Here is a 25,153-nt window from a genome sequence, read left to right on the forward strand (position 1 = left end):
ATCTCAACTCAGTGTGAAAGCTAAGAATTTGGCGGCAGCTCTGTATCTTTGAGCAACATAAGAAAGGGGAGCAGGACAGGGTAACTTCTATTTATTTAACGTACTTTTATTTCCTAAATGAAGGAGGCAGATTTCCTTCCCAAAATATATCAGCTGCCTGACTGAAAAAGAAAGAAAAAGGATTCTGTGTGGTGAAAATGTTCAATCTCACAGGTAGAGAGAAGGTACTTCATTTCCTGTTGCAGTTTACGATCCGACCACTAGATGGTGCAAAGGGATCACAAATTTTGCCCCATCTCCCTCCACAAAATTCTCCAGCTTAATAAGCACAATGAGAGCTTTCCAAAAGTGGGAAGAATGAACAATTGTGCTGGGATATGAACATTTTGCTTTTATAAAATTGGGACTCTGCCATTTCATTACTGATACAAAAATCTTCTGCTTTGCTTTCTTCCCGCATATGCAGGTCCCAAATCCATGCTAGTCTCATATATTTGAAGGGGCCTGCAGAAGGCGTGCTAAGTGGATGTTCAAAAGTTGAATTCAGAAATTCCTTTCACCTCGCTCTGCCAAATGTGTTTCCATTAATTTCACCTCAATGTCGTGACGTAAACGCCAGTGGAATCGGCCCCAAGCTAAATAAGCAATAAGCCCCATTTTTCAACACACAAACACATAAAGATGTCAGCTCAAACTGTTTACTAATTAACACTTAAAAAGACACAAATTAGATATGCGTGGCTAAGAGCAATTATAATCAAGACGAATTTCTCTAGTCATTTGGGAACTGAAAAAAATGCCTAATTGCTGGAACCAATGTTTTAAAAACTGAAATCACGCCAGTTAGCAAATATGTTCATTTAAAGAACATTCCACGTGACTACACTCTTGAGGATTGACTACAAACACGAGAACAAGGAAAATATTTAGGTATAAAATTAAAATCTTAAGCTCCCTTAGATTTATAACTTCTTCATTAAATACATCTGCGAACAGCGGCCCATAAAAACCTGCAGCAATTCAGTGGTTAAATGAACTGCCTCCCTTGTCAATTTTAAGGGAGTGATTAATATTAGGTCGTCCCTCTACTAATTAGACTCTCCCTTGTCTTTCAGCTTTAAAGTCGAGTGAAAATGGCTGGCTGCTCCACCCTGAAGTGTGGGCTCAGGATGCCTCCCCGGCCGTGTTTTTGAGCGGGGTACCCACCGAAGGGCGGGCGAGCACCGTGCCTGTCCGTGGAAGGTGGGCAGCAGGTGTGGAGATGGCTTTACGCGTGCAGCCTGAAATCTGCACTCAAGGCCACTGTCTCCTGGCCGTCATTCCTTGAGACAAGGGACAGAGCGGTCAGTGAGGGAGGCGAGGCTGCGGAGGGTCGGGCCACAGGCCAGCGTGGGGCAGTGGGCAGATAAACGGCTCGAGGAAAGGTAACGGGGACACGGGATGATCTCCAGAGCAGCTGCCTGGACAGCGGTGCTGGGGAGCTCCCACCGGCCACGCTGGGGAATCCGTCAGATGGAGAGATGGGGCGACTGCTTGCAAGGGAAATAAAGAGCGGCCAAGAGGGAGAATATTTACATGCCCATGTTCTCAGTCCGAGAGACGACGCTTCATCACAGGGGTCGGCTGCGAAATTACTCTCTTCCCGAGTCCCAAACAGAGAGAACCTTCGGTCTGGGCAGTGGGGAGGACAGCAAGGGCTTCACAGACAGAGCCCCCCAGGGTCACTGGGCCACCACCCTCCTGCAGAGCCAAAGGGCTGTACCCAGCCCCATGGGGGAGGGGGCTCACCCGGGGCCAGAAAACCCTCCTGTTGCTGCTGACAGCTGCCACTGGCTGGTCCCCTGGTCGCCTCCATGGCTGAGGGGAGATAAGCAAAACCTCACGTGCGTTCACGGGCGGCAGGGGTATGGGTGCTGGCAGATTGGGCCAGGCAGAAAGGATGTGGCCGCCATCTTCCAGAGCCAGGAGAGCGACGGCATCTGAGTTGGAGTTTCTTTATTAGCCACGGCTTCATTCATTTTCAATAACCCACAGACGCCTCCTGAGTACTTCTGAGTTGTGAGAGGTTTTGCCTTTCCAATGATTTTTTTTCCTTCAACATCTGCTCGATCGCATGTACACTGATTTTAATCGTGATGTTAAAACATGGCCTTCCTCGGGTGTCTTTCCTGAAACGTAACCCAGGAGCTGCATATGCCTCAACCACGGGAAGGCCCTGTGAACAGCACAGCAGCGTGGGCTCAGCCTTGGGGGCGGTTGTCAGGCCTGCGCTCCAACTGGAGGAGGGGCTTGCCCCAGGGTCACACCCAGGTGGCAGGTCCGACATGCTACCCCAGGTATCTGGACTGGAAAACTGCATCCTTTCCCCTGCACCACGTTGCCTCCACTGTCTACACAGCCCACAAACATCCCTGCAAACACATGATACCTATGCACCAAGGTGGCAGACACCTCTAGTCCACACTGCCAGCCACACTGCCAGCGAGCCTTGTCATCTTCCTGTTGTAGGGCCCAGAGTCACACACTCCCTTGAGCTCATCAGGATTCTGGGGGGCTCGGGGTGCCCACCCACGACTAGGGTGACACCTTGTCTCTCTCCATCTGTTACTCAGTGCCAGGCAATTCTTGGGCTGGCAGGCTGGGGTCCGCTGTGGGCCCCCACTCTGGTGGGGGGCTCCCAGGGCCAGCTCTCCTGGGCTGGCTACTGGTGTGTTCCCTTTGGCCCATGACCACCAAGCTCAAGGCTGACATGGTGATGGGGTTCAATCACGGAGTGACCTGACCCTGAGGCCAAATGGTAGCAATGGGGCACAGGGTTAAATTCAGAAGCATCCCCTGGGCGGGACAGGGTGAGTAGAGTTAAAGTTGGCAGGAAAGCACAGCTGCCCAGTTCTGGACGATGGAGCAACGTGCTGCCTCCTGGGGCACACACTGCAACTGCCTTTACAGCTGGGACCACCCGACCCAGGTTTCTACTGCAAACCGGGGTGATGCCACCTCCCCCAAAAAGGTGCGGGGGAATAAAGGAGGGGGAAGGCTTGCCTAGCACAAAGCAGCTTCCACAGACCTCTGGAATCCCGGAGATCGGTAGGGCCCAGAGTCACACACTCCCTTGAGCTCATCAGGATTCTGGGGGGCTCGGGGTGCCCACCCACGACTAGGGTGACACCTTGTCTCTCTCCATCTGTTACTCAGTGCCAGGCAATTCTTGGGCTGGCAGGCTGGGGTCCGCTGTGGGCCCCCACTCTGGTGCGGGGGGTGGATCAGGATGGGCAAGGAAATGTGATATGGATCACGTGCCTGTGCCCCTGAACCCAAAGGCCGTCTCCTACCTTCTGTGGGGAGGGCGTTTGGCTTAACAGTGTAAAATACAACAAAATAATAGTTTACAGTGAGCAAAGCAAACTCCCCAGCCGGGATCTTCCCGCCCCCAGGCGCCCCCCCACCCCAAGGGCAGCCAGACTTGTTGGTAATGGAAAGCAGCAAAACCCTCCCCAACAAGGGGACACCCAGCGGCTCAGGGCCAACCCACAGGGCCAACCCATGGAGCCCGAGAGAAGGGCCAGGCGGGCGTGGCACGGCTTCTCCTCCACCTCCAACTCCACGAGCAACGCTGAGTTCAGCGGCTAACAGGAGCAAGTTGAGGTTTATTTATGGAGAAAATCTTCTGATGTTGTTGCAGAAGGAGTGCATTCACCTAAGTGTATGGATAGCAACATGCTTTTAAATGCACTGTTAAATGCACCGTTAAATGTATGCAGGTGGCTGGCGTAAATAACTTCTAAGTCCTCAGATTAAATGAAAAACTCCACGGCATTCTTGACTGTGATGACATCTGTGGGTCTGTGGGTCTTACACACCCTCTGGTCCTAACCTCTCCTCGTTTCCCCACATTTTCTTTAACTCCACTTTAGTTTCCTTCAATGCCCGTGTTTCTAACCCATCACTGAAAACAGAAATAAAGCTAGGCTTGGTCAACCGGCATGTCACTCCCCAGCCATGAGCAACAGAGCAGCACGTGGTGCTGAAACGGGGACGATTTACACGGCCTCACACCCCTTCCTGTGGACAGGAGAACAGTCATAACCATGATCGTGACCACGACAAGAGGAGCTGATGACTGCTGAGCAGTAACCACGGCAGGCACCGTTCTCGGCCATTGACGTGACCATCTCAGGTAAACCCCGTAAATGCTACGGGCTAAGTACTTTTATCACTGTCCTGATTTTACAGAACAGGAAACTGAGGCTCAGAAAGGTTAAGTGGGGGAGCTCAGATTCAAGCCCAGGGCGGCTGACTCCAGGACCCGTCTGCCCCGCCAGGCTGTGCTCAGAGTGCCTGACACCAAGACAAGACATTTTAATGAAGCACACGTTTTTCGACCAGATTTTAGTTCTCAGACTGGAGAAGAGAGTTAAGGTTTATGGTGGTTCTACCACATGCACTGGGGTCTACACGGGGGCCCTCACCTACGTCACCCCATCCTGGTACCTCAAAGGTCCAGCCGGGGTCAGAACCCAGGTCCACCAGCCTCCCACACCCTGTGGTCCCCACCAGCCCCTTACAGGGAGCCACAGACTTCAAGTCACAATGGAGAGGACTTGGAGTGTGACACACGGGGTCTCGATCTTGTCTTGGGTAGGTGACTTCACCTCTCGGAGTCTCAATTTCTGCCCCACAAAATGGGGAGGAATGATGCCCCCTTGGTCAGCTTGGGGTGGGACCCAGTGATGATGTCGGTCAAGCCCGGAGCCCTGAGCTGAGAACACAGCAGGTGCTTAACTAATGGGGCTATTGTTAGGGCCCAGGCAAGCCAGCTGGTGGGGGACCGGAGGGGAGAGAAGGCACGACATTTCGACGGCCACCCCATCTCCAGTAAATGCCACCCAACCCGCAGTGATGGGCACTGGTCTGCCTGGCTTTTCACATCTATTCATTTAGTATCCATGAAAACCTTATGACAGGTCCTATTGTTATTCCGGCCTTACACAGAGTGGGGCGTGACGTGTCCTGGTCAGTGTGGAGCGGGGTCAGACGTCTGTCTGTATGACCCTGTCCATCCTAAACAGGTCACAGGCCGTGCCCCTGCCTCACACCTGCAGCCAGAGCAGGCCACCCTCCAAGGCCTTCCACACACACTCACCGAGCGCCACCCTACGCGGAACCCCACGCACAGGCGGTTCGTGGGCAGGCAGACGGCGGAACCATCCGGCACCCTGCTTTGGAGAAGGGCTGACACGGAATTCTACGCACACATATATTTCTAAGGTGGGAGCCAGCCATTCTTTCTCCTAAGTTTACCCCCAAAATTCTACAGATGACAATCAGATTGGTTTTTATGATTTACTGAAAATCAAAGGCAAAGGGGGACTTTTTTGTCTTGCTTTTGCTATGACAGGTTTAGAAATTTGTTGTACTACATTGATTCAATTTTCCTTGATTTCAGCCATCTTTCAATAATGCAACCTGCTTCTGCTAGCTGGGTATACAAGAGAAAACCCAAAGGAACTGAGAATATTGAAATGGTTCTACCATTTCCATCTTTGAGACAAATGTTCCTCTCCAAGGAGAGCTGGCTGCGAGCATGTGACTGCTTAACAACCTTCTACACAGAACAGAGGACGCGCACACGCTAACGCCGTCTCGTGGAACAGGAAACGCGGGCGGACGAGACCTCCAGTTTGATTCCATTATCTCAACTCTCCTTCTTCCGAGTTGTCACATACACTCCCATCTTGGATTTCTTTCTTTTTTATTAGGAAAACATTCAAACTGTTTCAAACCAGGCTGCCAAGTGGGGTCTGGCTTTCAAGCACAATGGGATGTATGCTGATCCTCCCTCTAAGTTACGACAAGGCTCGGACATTTCCCCACACCCCTCCCGGGAGCAAACAATAAAACAGAAGGAGGACGACAAGTCCACTCTGTGCCTGCCCCCAACCTCCACCTTCTTCAAGCTGAGACCTTTTTAAAACAATGGAGCACAACTGATTTTTCTGTCCGTCACTTAAAACCTTCTGACTTGGAGAAGACAGGGAGATGCTGGTCATGTTTGACTTGAAATAATGAACACATTAAAAGTGAGTTCCTTTTTCTAAGAAATAAATTTGAGTGAAATGAAAGTGTTTTCCTCAGAGGCCCCCCCAACGTCGAGGTCCTTGCTGCTCCTGGAGCAGATCCCTAAGCGGGACGAGAAGCCCGGGGTGAGCAGTGACGGCCAGGCCCTGCTGCCCCCACCCTGGGCGGCCTGCTTACCTCTTTTTCAATTTCTGCCAGAGATTTGATGGTGATTCCCAAGAGATCGAAGGGCTGCATCTGAAAACACAGATCGAGTCATCCTTTTAATCAGCTCAAAATGCTTCTTCACATCTGCTTTTATGCACAACAACTGTGACACCTCGAACCACCCTGTGTGATCTCGAGTTTTCTCCACCCCTCTTCCAGAGAAACCCAGCGGTATGACCCTCTAGTGACTAGCGAGGGTGAATGGACCAGGAACAGGAGCGTGCTCCAGGAAACCTCGCCGTCAGTGGGGAAGGACCCTACTGGTGGGGTCCCTGCTTAGTCTTCTGTTTGTAGCACGGCCACGGCGCTCCTGAAAGACGCTGACTGTCACCAGTAACTCCCACCTCGCTTCTCTCCCCGCCCACCTAAAAAGCCAGTTTGCTCTTTCTGCAGCGGTGGGGATGGAGGTGCCCACGACTTCTGCAGAGGCCGCCCTGGCTGGTGTCTCTATAGTGTGGGACGGGTCTAAGGAGCTCCGGGAGGCGAGGCAGCCGATCTCCTGTCTGGGGCTCCTTGGCCGCCAGGGAAGGGGCTGGAGGGAATTCCAGGTCTTTGAAAACGCAAGGTGAATAAAACAACCGCCCATCAATTATCGTCTGAGAAATTAATGGTAGTGAAAGAGGATAACACTGCATTTTAATGGGGTTTCTAAGATTTTACAAAGATTGGGATCTTTCTCTGAAAATGCTGGCTTTTCAACAGACAGTGTGAAAAATCAAATACACAGGGGTCAGCTGGAGGTCCAGAGAAGGCTGGGCTGAGATGCACGGTGAGAGGGCAGAGGGAGCTCTGTCTCTGAGCCCCCTCTGGGCACATTAGCATTCTGGATTTCCAAGAGGGGCACCGGCCCAGCCTCCTGGAGCCCAGGCCAGCAGCTGGCAGCCAGGAATGAACAGGTGAAACGTGAGTCTCCGACAAAACCCTGGGGTCCTCATGGCTCTGAACTAGGGCCTGAGGGTGGGGGCAGAGTGAGAGCCCAGCCTGGCCAGCAGGGATTTCCTGCGAGGCATGTAGAAAGGGGAGGCTGGCTCCCGAGTCCAGGGACCCAGATTCAAAACTGGGCTCAGCGCCTCCTCGTGATGCAGCCACACGTTACATCGTTAAATCGCTTCATCATTTCCTCTCCTGTGAAAAAGCAGCGTGGGCAGCCCTCCTGGCCTGGCTGCTGGGAGGGTTAAACGAGAGAAGTGCAGGGAAGCGCTCGGCACTCGACTTGGCCCAAGTCCTCGCGCCTTGAGCGCTTGCTGAGTCGGCAGAGCACCGGAGGTAGCACGCTTGTGAGGGCAATCTTGGGACAGGGCCACCAAACGAGGCTCTCAGCTCTCGGGCTGCTCTGCCAGGAGCCACAAACCAGTTCGGCTCTCTCCCGCTGCCAGCCCGAGTGGCAGGAGAACAGGGCCGCCTGCCCACACTGCCCGGGAGCCAGCCGAGGTCCAGCTGTTGCATCATTAGGCTCTAACTGCCCCACTAAACTTTCCCAACTGGAGCCGGTGCACAGGACAGAGCAGCCTCTCGCAGGGAGCAGGCGGGAGAGGCGCCAGCGTCTCCATGGCAACGTGGCCAAGTGGAGTCGGCTGAAGTTACTCATGCTCCGCATGTCACGTCACGAGCATTTTTCAAGATTAAGCTGCTTACCAGAAGGGTTCAGAGGAGGCCTATTATATTTCATGAAAATGGAAACTACAGAGCAGGTCAAATCGCAAGCCGGGTGGTTTTAAGCTGGATCCAAGAAAAACACTGAAGGATTCGTTAGCTGGTGCCCAAACGGGGGCCTTCATGTCTATTAGCTACTCAAAGCAAAGTTCTGCAGAAAGGATAAAAAAAAAACCCAGAAACAAGTCTATTGAGTGGCATAGGCCAGCCCTGCACAGCTAAGGGAGGGCCACTGCCCTCCTGGGGGGCAGGCGCCATCCGAAAGAGGGCCCCAGAGTGCAAGGCGGGGTCTGCAGCCCCAGTCCACAGCCCCCCAACGCCGTGCATGTGTGTGGCAGGTGCCTCTATGGTCCAGCCTTCGGGCCCAGCCAGCCCACTCAGTCCCCCTGTCACTAAAGATAGCTCGGGGACCAGCCTGGGCCTCGGTTCGCTCACGTGTATCATGGGGTCAATGCTGGCCTGCTATTCGGGGGCCCCTGAGTTAGAACAGAGAAGGTGGTTATCACAGAATGCAGCAATTACAATGGGAAAATGGGGAGCCTTCTTTCTGCAGGACATTGTCATCATTAAAGGAAAAAGAACAAAAATTATCAAGCTGAACTTGGAAACCAAGAATATTCACAACTGGCAAATTTCAGTTCAATTTATCATCACATTTGAAATGAAAAGTCTCGGCTGCATGTGAGTTTCTCTGCTAGTCTGTCTCACTCCCTCCTCAACCCCTATCTGATCTTTTCTTTCACTTCTCAAGCACCTGCTATGTGTACCTACTATGTGCAGCACCAGCTGAAGGGGCCCAGAGAGGAAGAGGACTCACTGCCAGCTCTCAGGCAGCCCTGTCTGTTGCTGCTGCAGGGCTGAGCTTCCAGGGTGGACAACAGGCGGGCAGAAATGATCCCAATGAGGCACGGGGCACGAGGCCGCCAGGATAGCCCGTGTGCTGTGCGGTGAAATCAAGGTGGAGGGAGCTCAGGCTGGGGGTGGAGGAAGGGAAGGGCAATCATGCATGAAACTTACACTTTCTGGAACACAAGAAAACTTCTCTGAAATCATAAAAGGCACACCATCCATTGCTGCAAAAGAAGAAAAAAAGACAGAATGGCATTTCAGACACCATGGATGTTCAGTAACTTGAGATGTTGACACGGACGGTACAAGTGAGTCAGAGGCTGGAGCCAGCTGACATGTGCAGAGGTGAGTGTCGGGGGGAGCAGGTACCACCCCTGCTCCCGGGACACACACCTGGTGATGGAGGCAGACGCCCCGCATGTCCCCTGAACACCAGGCAGATGTGCAGACAAGAGCTGTGGGAGCAGAGAAGGGTCTAGAGCCCACCCTAGGAGTCTGGCGTCCGATCTGTAAGTGATGGGAGCCACGGAGGGGCTGACGGCAGGGCAGAGGTGCACGAGGGCTGAGAGGGGACAGAGCTGTGCCCTGGGAGGAGGTGGGCAGTAAGCATGCCCGTCAGACATTCTCCCCCTGAGAGTGATATCAGGTCCCAGGCTGTCGGCCTCCTGGGAAAGGTCAAGGTTGGAGAACAGAGTAGTTTTGGAGTCAGACAGACTGGGTTGAATCCAAGCTTCTCAAGTTACGTTTAAAAAGAGGATGGCACGGCCTGCGTTAAAGGGGTGTGTGTGAGCTGGAGGTGTGTACAGTGCCCGCACACAGTAGGGCTCAGTGGGTGGGAGCTGCACGGCCACCATCGCTGACTCTTGGTCATTAGTCCCAGGCTCCGTGGGCTGACTCATGGTTTGTGTCTGCTTGGTTTTAACAGGACACACGAGAAGGGCGGAATGGGTCCCCAGCAATTGCACACATGACACGGGGTGGGGGTGAGTGGTACAGTTCCTTTTCCACACCCCTCCACCCACTGTGTCCCCAGGTCATTGGAACTGCCTCCACTAGCGCATTCTTTCCCAGGATAAGTGCTCTTGATGAATTATAACGTCAGAGGAGGACTCTGACGCCACGTCAGTGCTGGAAACCTTGGCACGCTGAGCAGGTCGCATGGACAGAGCGTCACGGGCCTCCCAGGGTAAAGGCTCGGCAGCTGAGCGGGAGAGAGGCATGGAGGCTTCTCCATCAGGTCTGAGCAGAGTCGGGAGGAGCAGAGGCCACATTTGGCCTTCCTGGTCCCGGCTGTTTGTGCCTGGACCCGTAGCCCAGCAGTCAGCATGGGGGCCTCACCCTGAGGGTCATGGTTTTCTGGTAAGTTGTGGTTGTAGGAAGGAATAGAGAGACAGAATAGAAGTTTAGTGAGTGGGTTGCCTGAGAAATGATGCTCTGTGCTTCCCCCTCGCTGTCTTCCAAAATGGGGACATCTCTGGCATACAAGCGGGAGGCAAATTTTTCAGCCCTAAGAAAGGAGAACCTCAGAAGCAGAAAGAAGTCAAGGAAATAAGAGCAAGAAATCTGGGACAAATCTTCTCTGATCAGCCAGACGAGCCAAATGGCTCATTTTAAGCTATGTTCCTAATTTATTTCAGGGGAGAACAAAATGAAGCTTCCTCTGCTAAGTCTGAAGAAAAAGAAAGAGCACAGCTGGCCGCAGCTGCCGCACGGGAGACCTGCTTTCATCACAAGGCTGCTGTCCGAAGCGGGGCCCCTGCAACCTGCCGTGGCTGCCCTGCCCGGGAGAGGGCCGGCCAGGGGTGGGGAACAGTGTGACGCTTTCCCAGAAAGGACGGAGGGGAAAAGCTGCAAATCGTCCTATACAATCCGTCACACACTCAAGCACACCAGTGAAATCTGAGTACCTATGCATGCATGCTCATTCATGGCTGGAAAAGACCCGTCCGTGACTGGAAGATCCTCCAAAGGCCACAACGCCTTCTAGAGAGGGGCAGGACCAGGTGCCCCCAAGATCTAAGAGGAGGCCACGCACCCGTCCCAGCTCCTGCGGCTGTCCACCTGACGTGGACGTACCCCGACATGGCACTCTGTCTTCCCACCCCCTACCCGATGCCACAGAGACAGGCGGGCTCGTGGCACTCGCAGCATTTCCCATCATTTCATAGATTGGGGATCAGAGGCTCAGAGAGGCTGGGGTCTGCTGAGGTCACGCGGGGAGCAAGCAGCGACTCCGATGTCTTTGGGTCTTCTGTTACGTATGGAATTTCTGAGAACAAATCTGCCTCTTCTTCCATACCATGGCCAGTCAAGGTTCTGATGACCATTATCTCGCCCTCCCTAAGTGTCCGGGTGGGCCTCTTACAAGCTCTTTGTGATCAGACCTATGAGCCAGGAAGTGGGTGTGTGCAGGAGCCAACAGTCCCGGGTCAGACCCACTTCCGCCTTCTCCCCAAACCCGCTCCTTCCTTGGCCTTCCCTCTCACGGTTCCCCTGCAGCCCTCATCCGGGCCAGACCAAGCCAAGCACTAGAAGCCACAGCCTATTTCATGTCTCCTTTAAAGTCTCAAAGCCCACTGTTGTGCCTGCCAGGGCCATGTCACTCTCTCCCCTGGCTCCTCTCTGCCTGCTAGACAGACGGCAGGGTCCACAGCAGAGCGCCCCTTGCTCGCCCCTCAGGAAGCTTGCTGACTGAATGCCCGGTGGGCAGTGCTCAGCGAGCACGTCTTCAGCACACACCGCCAAGCTGAGAAGCCCCATCATCCATTCACTAGGCTTAGTGCCTTGGGTGGTTTAAAGACCTTATTAGTGCTTGGGGCTTCCCAATACAACAGGGTAGAGAACTGCCTCTCACTGGTGACAGCGGTTTCCATCTAAATGTCAAAGTTTGTTTAGAGAACTTGTGTTTTAGAAAGGTGGTGCGGAGACCTGCAGAGGCCTGACACCCCAGGAAATGAGAGGCCTGGGCAGCCCCGGGCGGGAGAGCGAGGGGCGGCCCCTTCCCAGTCGGAGGCTGGCAGTCACGTCTGCGCCCCAAAAGGGAAGAGAACAGGAGGATTTCCAAGGTGGGGCCGTCACTGGCATTTAAGGCCCTGACCCCTCACTGTGCCTCTTTAGAGAACGCCCTTTCTCTTCACCCCTTATGTTTATACCCCGGCCAGCCCTCTGGGCTCTGCTCGGAGGCCCTGTCTCTCCTCCCTGGGTACCAGGGCCGTGTCTTCTCTCCTGGCAGTGCATGTACAAGTCACCTCTGCATTCCCGTGTCCTGGGCACAGGGCAGGGCCCCGAGGGGCTCAGTGGCTGTGCTGGAGCAGGAAGGGAGCTTCCCTGTGGATGGGTGGTCTGGCCTGGGGCACGTCCCTAAACCCCGTGAAGGCCTGCTGTGCTGCTGCCTCCACCCACCCTGCTGCTGCTGGGGTGAAAGCCATGGATTTCCGGAAAAACCCTGGGCACCACTTCTAGGGCCTGGGAAGATCCAGGCAGGGAGGGGTGTCATTGTTGTTGTTTTAATTTTAGTAGTTTATTGAGATGAAATTCACATAATATAAGATGAACTGTTTTAGAGTGAACAATTCCGTAGCATCTGGTGCATGCACCATATTGAGCAACCACGACTTCTGTCTATTTCCAGTACATTTCCCTCACTCCAGGTGACACCCCTACACTCAGCAGTTCCCCCGCTCCCCCCAGGACTGTGTTTTTATCTCTCCTCCCAACTGACCATCATGTCTTTGAAAAGAAAGATCTAGAAACACACACTGGCTTTCTGGACCGCGGTGGCTCAGCCTCCTGGGATGCCGTGCTCCTGCCTTGTAGTTACAACAGGGGACGGGGAAGGGTGGGTTTGCCCAGGTTGGCTGACTGGACTTGGAGGGCTGCAAATAAAAACTGAGAAAGGGAGCAAGACCCAGAAAAAAGTAACTTGTAAAACTTGGGTATTAACAATAACAGCATTTTTTATGTACATATGTATATATTATATACAAAAATAAAATTTTACATAGATATATAAATGTATAAGGTATCATATATAAACATCTATTTTATATCTTGTATATTTATATAATGTGTATTTGAATAATATATATTTTATATTATATATGTATTATATATGTATATGTACCCGTGTATGCATATGTGTACACACATGTAACATTTTCAAAAGGCCCTCTCTTGGCTTCTAAGAGAGACTGAGGGAAGCAGTGGATAAGGAGGGTGCGCGGCCACTCGTCCCTTCCGGGGTTTCTGAGCGGCCCTACAGGAGACTTCCTTCGAGGACTCTGCTCACCCCCAGGCCCTTCCCCGCCCTCCCTTCCAGAGGTGAGGTCCTCCCTCCCAGACCTTCTGGAGAATGGCAAAGAATTGTTGGGGCCGAGGGCCAATCCCCCGCGTGAACAATCAAGGTGTTTGGTTAAGGCACACCTTCTGGTCCTCAGGGAGGCTCAGAGTTCATTTCTTCATAGAGAAACTTCTGGAGGAGGCTGAAGACAGAAGACCAGAAGCGACATCATTATGGGATCACGCCAAAGGCAGCCCGTTGAAAGAGAAGAAGGGGAGGAGGCATTCCCGAGACTGTTTGAGAAGCAGGAGGCAGCACCGTGGTGGCCTTCACACCGTGGTGGCCCTGACGGGGCTTAGCGGCCGAGGAGACGGTGAGGAGAACCATGCAGATCTAACCCGACCGTGAGGAGGAGCGGTATGGTGAAGGGAGAGAGGTGGGGACTTTGGGGTAAATTACCGCTTTATCTCAGAGTTCAAGACAGGAAGACAGGCACAGTCAGAGGCTCCTCATGTTCTCCTAGAAAGGACTTTAACAAACTCAAAGGAAAAGAAAGCCAGTCGGTAGGCTCCTATGGGCTGAAGCTCCCGAATGCAAGCTGGCTTAAGAGGAACAGGACGCTCTTGTCCAGGTGTGAAGTCCCCTTAAAAGGGAAGCCAGAGTCCCCGGAAGCCAGTGAGAGTTTGCTAAGCAGATGATCTGCTGGCCAAATTTCATTTATTCTAAAAATCTAGTGTATCAAAGATTATGGTAGACTGAAAGAACGTGGATTTTAGCAAAGCATTTGACAAATCTCTCATGTTACCCATGTGGTCAAGACGGATAAATACGGCTGGACAATGTTAAGGGTAGGAAAATCCATAACTGGTTGGACTAGATGCTCAAGAAGTTGATTAATAGATTGATGCTGACCTCGAGCGACCTCTCTGGAGGGTGCCCAGGGCGTTATCAATTACTTCAATGAAGACATGCATAAGTGGGCTTATCTAACACGTGGCTGATGGGGAGTCTGGGTGGACAGTCTATAAACTGGATAACGGAGAGAAATCCAATGAAGACCTCAAAAAGCTGGGATTTGGGGCTAAATTTAACAGATGGAATTTACTAAAGGTCAGTGTTAAGTCATGAACTTTAGGTCCAAAAAACCAGCTGCATTAGATGGAATGAAAGAGACGTGGGATAACAGAAGATACAAAAAAAGACTTCTTTGTAGTTGAGTAAGTCAACAATGTGATGTGACTATGCAGAGTGGGAGGGATGCTGAGTTAAGCTACAGTGCTGCGGACCTGGCGCCATCTTGGTCTGCTCTGAGCTTGAGTGTGGATCTCAGTGCTGGGACTGCATTCTCAGAGGGGCATTCCAGGTGGTCCACAAGGAGGCCCAGGATGGTGAGGGACCAGAAGCCATCAGGCCTGGTGCTCCAGGAAGGCAGGCTCCTGTCCATTTTTTGTTCATCATCGCCCCTGCCCAGCACCCCAGAGCCCAGTGCTGTGTCTAGCACATGGGAAATGCAGCAAGATGGGGCTCTGGTCCAGACACAAGGAGACTTGAAGGTAAATGTGATCGAATGTCTGCACACATTCTCAGAGTGTCACAGGAAGAGGTATGAAAGAGATGGGGGAAACCCTGCCCTCCTCTGGGAAGACGCACTCTGCTCTGGTGTAAGGGTGGACCAGCAGAGCTGGGGGACGAGGGTCCAGGTAGACGGCCACTTGTTGGGGAGCTAGGGAGGGATTTGGTGTGTTGGGTAGAAAGCTGATCTATAGGACTGCTAAATCCTCTTTTTTTTCTTTTTTTTTTTGAGGAAGATTAGCCCTGAGCTAACATGTGCTGCCAATCCTCTTTTTGCTGAGGAAGCCTGGCCCTGAGCTAACATCCATGCCCATCTTCCTCTGCTTTATATGTGGGACGCCTACCACAGCATGGCCTGCCAAGTGGTGCCATGTCTGCACCTGGGATCCGAACTGGCGAACCCCAGGCCACCAAAGCGGAACGTGCGCACTTAACCACTGCACCACCGGGCCAGCCCCTAAATCCCCTTCTAATTCCATACCGTCCATTTCTAGTCTCCTTATCTGGGCAGCCTTTCCATATTTTAAAATATCTAGAGGTTTGCCAAACATAATTCTTAAAATCAATGGCACACATTTTTCATGTCTTCCAGAAGAGTGCTCAGCAACCCTCTCCGTCCTGGCTTCTCGTCGGGGAGCACGTTGCCTGCCTTCCTTTTTCCCAGCTGAAGCCAGTATTTGGACTTCACTACTCTTAGTGCTGAGAGACCGCGATACTCGTTCTGGCATTCGGTCTATTGCCGAGTCCCACGCAGTGACACATGGTGGAGGAGCTGGAGAGGGAGCCAGGAGAGAGGACCCAGCTCTCATGGAGCCACCATTCAGGGGGTAAATTTTCATCCCCCAAGATGCCTTCCCTGTCAGCCTGGAGTTCTCACATGGACACTGCCTCACCAAACCGTGGTCACAACCCAGCAGAAGGGACAGCACCTGTCCTTCCTCGTTGGTGCCAAAGGTGGCATTTCCAAGGAACACAGCAGTCTCTCCTCTCCAGGCCCCTCGGCTCCCAGTGTGACATAACAAAGGTTCCCCCAAACCTTGGGGGTAACAGAGCTTCTCCCCTGGCGCAGTTCTACAAAAGAGGGAGAAGGGAAGGAAATCCACATTTTGGAACCACATTCTAGGTGGTAAACATGCACCAAATCACTTAACCCTCAAAGTGACCACTTGCAAGTTATAGTCAAGGAAACTGAGGCTGAAGGGAGTTACGCAGCTTGATCAAGGAGCGGGGATTCCAGCCCAGAGTCCAGCTGGAGGTGTCCAGCACTGCAGTGGGTGTGACAGGAGGATGGGTCTGAGAGGTCAAAGGACGGAGCACTGACCCCTGACTCTCAGCAGATGGCAGACGTGTGGCTGCCTCACCTCTCTGAGCCTTGGTTTCCATGTCTGTAAAATGGGGATGCTGTGACAGCTCTCCCAGGAGGCTGCTGTGAGGGTGAAAGGGAAAGCAGCCAGATGAGAGAGCTGAGCGCCTGGCCGGTAGTGAGGGGCGCTCAGCAAACACCAGTTTCCGCTCTGACCAAAAGCTATGCGCTAGGCAGGTTTCCTTTCAGTGCCAGGACAGTGTTTTTTTCTTCTTCTGCCTTTTTTTTTTAAAATTTTATTTTTGGTGGCAGTTTTAACAAAACGCTGATCCACGGCACGGCGCAACCCACAGCAGATGAAAGCAAGGATGAGCCGCAGGCTCTGTAGCGCAATTAGCATTCTCCTAAACAAACGAGCTTGAACAGAGCTGTAATTAAGCAGGCCTGTAATTAAGTATATGCCCTTTATCATAACGATCATGCTTAAAAATGGCATGATGCATGGAACTCTGTTATTAATGCTGTAATCCCAAACTGAAGTGCGAGTACATAGAAATCAGCGTGTCAGGCCTGTCACTGGAGTGTTTGTAAAATACATTAAAGAAAAAAACCAGGAAACAATGAGCTCATTCAACTGTTCTTTTTACAATCAGGCACTACAAGTCAAGAGGATTGTGAATGCTTACAGGATGTGCAAGGTTTAAACAAATAAAGCTCTGATCCGCTGCTGTATTCACACCACCCCCTATTTTAAAGAAGGGAAAAGGGGATGATTTTTTTTTCAACTGACCTGAATACCTGCCTTTGCTGTTCTTGGGGAAGTAGTCCAATTTGCATGCTGTATTTGTTTGGACATTAAACTGGATTCCTGCTTGCACAGACAGCTCTGCCATGAATCTAGGAACTCTGCCTGGCAACGGGACAGGGCTGCAGCTCCTGGGTCTCCCCTTCCTATGGCAACCATAATTTCCCTTGCTCTGGCAATCCCTCAGAGCCATCCCTTGGTTCTCCCCCCCAAACATACACCCTCAGACGTCTGCAGGCTCAACACGAACCCTCCACTGACCAACCCCCAAGGGCTCCGGACCTCGGGCCATTCCATTGCCTTGGAATACCCACAGTTGCTCGGGGCTGCCAAGCCCTTCCCTCGAGGACATCCCAACTGGGAAACACCCCAATCAACACATGTACTAATCTCAACATGCTTGATAAAGAGAGTCATAAAAGCGTGTGGTAAAAAATACAAAGACTCCATTACCAGCGTGTCAAGTGTTATCTGCTTATAGTTGTCAAGTGGTGTTAAGCGGACTCGAGTCCTAGTGCCTCAGAAGTACTCGCAGAGACGATGGTGAACGGCGCGGCTTATTGGCAGGTAGTCATTTTCAGAATGAAATTAAATGCAGTTGGAATGGTGGGAGGTCTTTAATTCTGTGTGCCTGCTTGGGGCTCGGAGCTGTAAATAATCAGTGGCTCGGCCCTCTCTTCTCCCCCTTCCCGTGGCGTTTCAGAAGTCCTCCGCCATTTGTGATGGGAAAAACGCCAGCCCCTCCAGATCTCAAGGCCATTGCTCAAACTCATTTGCAAACCGAAACGCCCAGCCCGGTCTCCTTTCTTGGCGATTTCACTTCGGGGATACTCCTCGGAAGATGTCTGCAGCCGCCTCCAGAGCTGTCTGCTCGGTGACGTTCCAACTGAGTTTATGCAAGGCCAACAACTTCCTTCTGGATCCCCAAAGTGATTTGTTTTGCCACGTTATTCATAAGCCAAAAGGATTGATTCATCAGCCACGTTCAGAGCCTCGGGAGCCCCATGCGTGAGGGGCAGCTCCGCGGGGAGGGAGAGCGGACGCGGGTCAGCCTGCTGGCACCAGCCTGGCGCAGCCGCTCGCCGGCCACGGGGCTTTGGGCAAGTCACTTAGCCGCCGAGTCAGACTGTCATCTGTCAAAGACGGATAATCACGTCCACTCGCAGCACTGCTGTTGGGATGAACGCAACTGAGAGGGAGCGAGCGCAGCCCGACCCGCAGCAGGCACTCGACACGCGGCGCCACGGCTGGGACGCACGACCAATGCAATGCGGCCTCAGAGGACTGAACGCAGGCCGGTGCCTCCGCCTGCCTCTGACTCGGGATGAGCGTTTAGTCTCTCTTTAGTCTCTGTGCCTCTCTTCCCTCCACTGTAGAAGGAAGGAAATAATACGTGGACCACTGTGAAGTTCAGAGGAAATAAAAACATAACGTTCCAGGGACAAACTAACTGCTCAAAAACTGTCACCCTTGCCATCATCATCCTCACTGCCCTAGAGGAAGATGCCCTTCCGAGGTGGTAGATCTTTTTCTTTTTCTACCTACTGTTACATAAAAACAGAAACGCGGCCACAGGAAATTCTGCAACCCTGGGCTGTGAATCCCAATCCAAAGGCTTTGGAGGTGCGGAAGCAATGCCTGCCCAGGAAGATGCACGGGGTCCCCGGACCGCGGCTCTCCCCTCATCTGCTGTCTCTGGCGTTACAGGTCAAGCGCAACTGTAGGAGCAAGGCCAAGCCAGGCCCGGCTGCTCACGGCCCCTGGAAAAGGGCCCCAGAGGTAAAGTGAAGAAAAGTGCCCCTGGGTGTCGGGAGGTTAACTGGCCAGGTCACCTGGAAATGCCATACTCTCCACATGAAGGTGCCTTCACACCACAAACGAGTCTTCTCTGAGGTTCTATTTGGCGGAGGCAATGAGGAAGCCCTTCTGCCCCCACACTCATTTCTCTGCCCCCCATCTCTACCTGGAACACCTGCCAGCAGCTGTCACCTTGGTCGCGGGGCCCATTTCGCCTGTCCACATCCCAGTACCCTGGGAGGAATCTGGGGGCCTCCAGCTCGTGGGCCCCTCCTTTCAGAGCAGCCACCCACGGGGTCCAGCGTGGTTTTGCAGCAGGACGCTGCCTGCAGGTTCAGGGTGGGTGTCTGCCAGCTGTGGGAGCTGGGAGGGCAGAGGCTACGGGAGGCTGGGCCACGGGCGGCTGCCCTATGCTCTACACCCACGAGAAGCTCCAAACGCACGAACGAGAACATTCTCACCCCGCTACAGAACTGCTTTTTTAAACTTCATAAGTATTTAATGGCTTGGGGCAGAGACCAATGGCATTTTTCTCAAAGTAAAGATAAAATCCAACTAAGTGACACTTTTCCATGTGGGTAAAAAGGTACTTGGATTATTGAGGGGCTCCTAGGTAAGTCACATGTGTTCACACCTGCTGCCCACAGTGAACACACACAGAAACTCCTTGGTGAGCTCGAGACTAACAACAGGGGCTTTGTAAACGCAGAATCAAAAGCAGAGACGAGGGTCCGAGCAGCTGTGTTGCCACCAGGAGCGACGACATTCCTCTGGAAGGGAGGCACGGCCTAAGATATACGGAAGCAGTTCAAGCCCAGCCACTGCTGTGTTACTGAGGGTGAAGACCCGGCACAGGGCAGGCCTGGCCGGCGACTGCCAAGCTGCCTGCTCCGGCGGCTGCTCGCAGGGCTTGGGGCCCCACGGGCACGAAGATGCACTTTCTGTTCGAGGGCTCCTTTCTACCTCCTCAGAACCAACTCCTATATATTTTTAAGTTGTAGTTTTCTTAACCCGTCAATAAATGAATACATTTTCTAAAGAAACAATTCCAACAGTACAGCTAAATTAAAGCGCCCCTTGAATCCAGAGCCCCCATCCCAGGGCCAGCCCTGGACACGGTCTGTGCACAGTCCTCGGGGTCCTCCCAGCCCGTTTCCCAGGCACTTACACGCATGTCTGCATGTATAGAAGAAATACAGAATTTTGTCTTGTACGTGTTTGTGTTTTTAATAAAAATGGTATCACGGCATAATTAGCTGTTCTGCAATGTGCTCTTTTTCACCTGTCAGAGAGTGTCCATGTCGGTAGCTGTAGATGTATCTCACTCTTTTTAACAGTTGCACAGGAGCAAGGGTGTGGAGAGACAACCAGGGCCCAGTTCATAAGGAGCCTTGACTGCCAGTTTAAGAGGCCTGGATGGCACCGTGAGGTCCCTGGGGAGCCACTGAAAGGTTTTTGAGCTGGAGAGAGACATGGTCATGTTCATAGTCTAGGAATGTCTCCCCAGCCGTGGAGAGAAGAACGGGTTAGGGGCATGAGGCTGGAGGCAGGATCACGGGGAGGAGGCTCTGATGGGAAATCAGGCGAGGGATGCTGGTGGCCCAGACTAGGACTGTGACAGTAAGAACAGAGGACACGGGGCGGATCGAGGGATATTTAGGTGGCAGAATCAAGAGACCTGGCAACTGGCTGTGAAAGGGCGAGGGAGGAGGAGTTGGAGTCCAGGGTGACTCCGAGATTCTGGCTTCAACAGCTGGAGAATGGAGTGCCGCTGCTGACATGGGGGGTTGCGGGGTTAGCGGAGAAGCGCAGGTGTAAGGTGCTGGGTTCCATTTTGGATGTGCTGGGTTTGAGGGGCCTGTGAGACGTCCAAGGGAAGAGGTCAGTCAACACTGGTTGGCACATCATGATCGAGGAGGCAAGACTGGTCGGTGAGGACTACCCGGAGGGGAGCACAGAAGTGAGGCCTGGGGGCTAGTTTTGGAGTTACCAGCATGGTGATAATTGAGGCCAGGAGAGAAGGTGGGATATTCTGGGAAGAAAACACCGTGAGAAGACAGCCAGGTCCAGGACAGAACACTGAATGATGCTAACACGTAGTGCTCAGGTTGAGGAAGAGAAGTTGGCAAAACAATGGGAGGTATCAGTATAAACTTGGTTTTAGTAAGTAGATATAGATATACGTATGTGCATATATGCATGAACATTTATATGTATGCATATCTACTCAAACATACACACATATATTTATCTGCTGTGGGCCTAGCAGCAATGAGCACACCCAGTGCCCAGATTTTGGTGTCTAGTGTTCTCTTTTAAAAGAAAAATGCTTTTTAGAAAACAGCTGATTTAGGGCTGGAAAGGGAAGGAACAAGCCCCGGACATCTTGTTGTCCGAGAAAGTAAAGACATTCTCAAAGATTCACGGTACTGTGGCAAAGGGACACAGGAGCCAGCTTGAAGGGGCTCCCACTGGCTAAATCTAGAATAATTTGAATATCAAAATAATTAATGACAATAATGAACAAGAATCCACTAGCCCACACCAATACACGTCAGTTGGGGATATAGGAAAGCTCTTCCTTCACAACAAAATGCCAACTAAGAAATACTGAAGGAATGATGGAATTATGAAAACCAACAGATGCTAACACTAGTAGGTGAAAATTTGATGAGTGAGCTATTTACCTAGTCCTAAAGTACCTCCCAAAAATTACATACTAATTACAAAAGGGAAAGTAGTAACTTTAGAGTGAAGGAACGTGGCAAAGATCACTTAACTGGGTGAGGCCAGCTAACTTCACCAACACTCGGTCATGCCAGCATCATGAGCCTCCTCCATGACGCACTGAGAAGGATACAACATCTGTTGAATAAATAACAGTGAAAAGAGAACTGGCCTTGGAGTCAGGAGGCCCACATGCAGCTCAATCAAGTCTCAGTGTCTTCACCTGTGGGTGAACGGGCTCGATCAGTGAGTCTGCTGGTGCTCATCCAGCGAGTTTAAAAAAATTACCACTGCTTGCTATTCCTCCCCAAGAGGTTCTGACTGACTCGCTCTGTGGGGTGGGCCCTGGGCATCAGCACATCTTCCAAGCTCCCAGGTGATGCTAATGTGCAAGTGGGTTTGGGCAGCCCTGGGCCAGATGGTGTCTAAAACTCCTTCCAGCTCCGACATTCTTCAGTCTCACAAATGATAAGAATCACCATAAGTATTAAATACAAATCGGTGATTCGAGCCCCTGGATTTAACCCCAGAGGATGCAGTTTACAAAATCCACCAGGGTTGGCCCATCGTAGGTAATAGCTGATTTCTCTAACCCTCATCCAGGTTCTACTTAAACAAAGGGTAACTGTAGCTTCTGGGCCAGAGGCCTCCCCTTCCTCTCCTGGAAGCAAAGGGCAAGGAGAGCCGGTGTCCCAGATGGATGGGTGTGGGAAGAATCCTGATCCACCACTCTGGAGAGCCCTGCCCAGGGCAAGAGCATGTCGGGCACTTACACACATTCCATTTAAACCTCCTGATGGCCCTGTGGGATGTCGCCATCCCCACGCTGCCAAAGGGACCTGAAGCCCAGAAGGGAAGGGACTTGTCAGGGCCACAAAACAGGAAAATGGCAGAGCTGGGGCAGAAAGGGAGAGCTTTGAAAGTCCACCGCCTTCCCACCACACGAAGGACGGGGTAGGAACGCCCTCCTAGGGGACATGAAGAGGTCACCCAAAGGTGGAAGCAGGAAAGTGAGATCAGGAAGAGAGAGTGGACGGAAGGTGTGTGGAGTCTGAAGAGGTCACGGAGTGTCCTCTGGGCACTCCCCCAGGGAACGCCGCTCACGCCCGAGACAAACACGCCACCTCAGAGACCTCCAGAGTCAGCTTCCAAATGCAGGTCTCCTCGTGCCTTTACTTAAAAACTTGAAGTGTTTCCTAAAGGTTACAGGGTGACGTCCAAATGCCTTAGTCCAGTCCTCACAGGGTGACTCCAACCCAGCTCTGTGGCCTGGCTGCCCCTCCCAGCCTGCTCCCTACGCCCAGGATCCAGTTCCCCCAACCGACTCACCATTGCCTGGCTGGGTCATGTGTCTGTACGCGACGTGCTCTTTTTGCCATTGGCTCAACCCGGAACGCCCATTCCTGCCTGTGGACCCCCGAACCTGGATGAAATGTTACCCCTTTGGTGGGGGGGTGCTCCCGAGCTATGGCTCATTGGACTCAGCGGTCTGTTCTCCAGCCGCCAATGTGCTCTGATCACTGGTGCCAACACCCTTCCCCGGATTACGAGCTCCACGCTAGTCCAGAGCTGGCGAGAACGAGGTGATGGACAGGCGGATGAGCGCAGGCCCCTATCCAGCATGGGAATCCTGCAGGGCTCTGTGAAGAAGGGGCATTCCAACCCCTTTACTCTGAGTCCATGACCAACGAGGAAGCTGTGAACTGCTTGCTTCTTTGCCTGAGCACTTTAATAACAGGACAGTGGGCTGGCGGACCACACACACTGGGAAGGTAGAACCTTGATATAAATTCAGGATTTGAAAAGAGACTGCCCGCAGGTTAAAGAAGAATGGTACAAGATGTGACAATTTGGTACCACAGCACAGAGGTCTCCTGACCTTGGCTAGCGGGACCAAGTTCCCAGGATGTGGCCCCCCACGTGAACCAGACTCCAGGATGAGAGCTTTGGAGTGACGGCCCGAGCCCTGGGGTCGGGGTGAGCCCTGTGAGGACACTGCCTGAGTGGGCCCCAGCTCCATCCCCCCTAAGCTGCCAGGTGATTCCAAAGACCAGTCACAGGGATGGAGAGGTTGGGGCCAAAGAAAGTCCGACAGCAATCGACATCCAACCTATTGTGTTTGTGGAAGACACTGCTTGTGTGCATTCGAACCAGGTCACAACTGAACAATAAAACTTAATTTGAAAAGAAGAAAAGGCATTTCTTTTCTTCTTCTTCTTTTTTTTTTTTTTTGAGGAAGATTGGCCCTGAGCTAACATCTGTGCCAGTCTTCCTCTGTTTTGTATGTGGGATGCCGCCACAGCATGGCTTGACAAGTGGTGTGTAGGTCTGTGCCCGGGTTCCAAACCCATGAAACATGGGCCACCAAAGTGGAGCGTGGGAACTTAACCACTATGCCACCGGGCCGGCCCCTAGAAAAAAAGGCATTTCTATGTCTCATATTTTTCTCACTTTAAAAAAGAATACTGGACTTCCCCGTTCAAAACCACAGGCCTAGCCATCCTCCCCCTCGTGAAGCTGGACTCTCAGCGTCTGGCTGAGGTGGGTTGGCTCTGACAGTCCCCACAGACGGACGTGGAATGACAGGAGACTGTGAGATAACGCTCATGGTTGGGATGGGGCACAGGAGCACCCACACCACACACACAGAGGGGCATTTCCAATCTCAGCAGAATGTTCAAGAAACTGTCCCCTGAGAAATGGCGTCTTTTGAAAGCAGTACCTCACCTTCCCCACATTTGGCTCCAACAGACAAGCTCTCTGGACCATGGGGATTTGAGCGAAAAGGCACAGCTTGAGACCGAACTGTCACCTGCATGGACGCCCGCTTTGATTCGGAAACACCAGGGCATGCGCTCCCTTCTACCCAGTTGCCGTGTCTATGAAGCACGATGCCACAGATTACCCAGATTTCAGATTTAATATTAACTTTTAAAGGGCATGTCACAAAAATGTATTCTCTAAATGTTGGTTGTTAGTTCACTTTGTAAGTCTATCATGGAAAACAGGAGTGAGGCTGCCACCCGTCTCTGGCTGCACCTGTCAGGGACATCTCCCGCCACCTGACAGTAATTCCGACGGAACTCAGCAGTCCCTCAGACGAACAATTTAACCATCCGCCGTCTGAGCTCAACCTTAAGATTTAATAATAGAGCCTGTGAATATAACTCTAATTTCTAGAGCTGATGAACTTTCAGAGGCAACATGAGTTGAAATAATGAGCGTAGGGATGACAAAGAATTCTAACCCAAGGTTCTTTGAACTATCGAGTATAATAAGCACTTGTTCCTTTCTACAATGGGCATATAAAAAGAGAAATCTAAATAATAATTGCTGTAATTATCTTGAAAAATATGCAGAGATTAATGGTGATTATGAAAATCTGTATAATTGTTCTCTGAAACCATCACTGATGAAGTGGTATCTCGAAATGGCCGCTGCCGGAGAACTTTGAACACCGAGCGCCATGTGGGCGCGGAGATGTGACCCTTTGGCTTTCTCCCTGTAAAATATTGCCCTGTGTTTACGAAATTGTTTTCCATCATTTCCAATACCCTGGCCTGCATTTTAACTCTTCATACCAGTGCCCTGAAAAGGTTCCAAGACGCCCTTAATGGGATGCGTATGTCATTGCGGTTCAAAGCCCCCAAGCTCAACTTGTTATTTATTCAAATAATTAATTACTCTTGTATCCATCGAGCAGTTTGTCATGACACATTAATGACTTGATAGACTTCTATGAACTGGTGAACACAGAACAGCAGAGCGTTTTTATCGTCATTTAATTTTAAAACGATCCTGTGTGAAATTATCTAGTCGTGAGTGATGGGAGCATAAAGAACAGACTCAGCAGAGCCCCTTTTGGATCATTGCTTTATTAATG

The 25,153-nt window shown here is 51.9% G+C and overlaps 1 protein-coding gene across 5 annotated transcripts in view; it reads right to left on the minus strand.

The window, feature by feature from the left end:
* Positions 1-25,153, minus strand: part of MVB12B (multivesicular body subunit 12B) — a 188,909-nt gene that overhangs the window by 15,170 nt on the left and 148,586 nt on the right. For all 5 annotated transcript variants that reach the window (XM_070518744.1, XM_044778753.2, XM_070518742.1 and 2 more), the window contains exons 8-9: positions 8,956-9,011; positions 6,256-6,315 (exon numbers count right to left, since the gene is read on the minus strand). In XM_070518744.1, the coding sequence (XP_070374845.1) occupies positions 6,256-6,315; positions 8,956-9,011 (116 nt within the window). The remainder of the gene's footprint in view (positions 1-6,255; positions 6,316-8,955; positions 9,012-25,153) is intronic.

The sequence above is a fragment of the Equus asinus genome, chromosome 10 (assembly GCF_041296235.1).
Source record: "Equus asinus isolate D_3611 breed Donkey chromosome 10, EquAss-T2T_v2, whole genome shotgun sequence".
NCBI classification, from domain to species: Eukaryota; Metazoa; Chordata; class Mammalia; order Perissodactyla; family Equidae; genus Equus; species Equus asinus.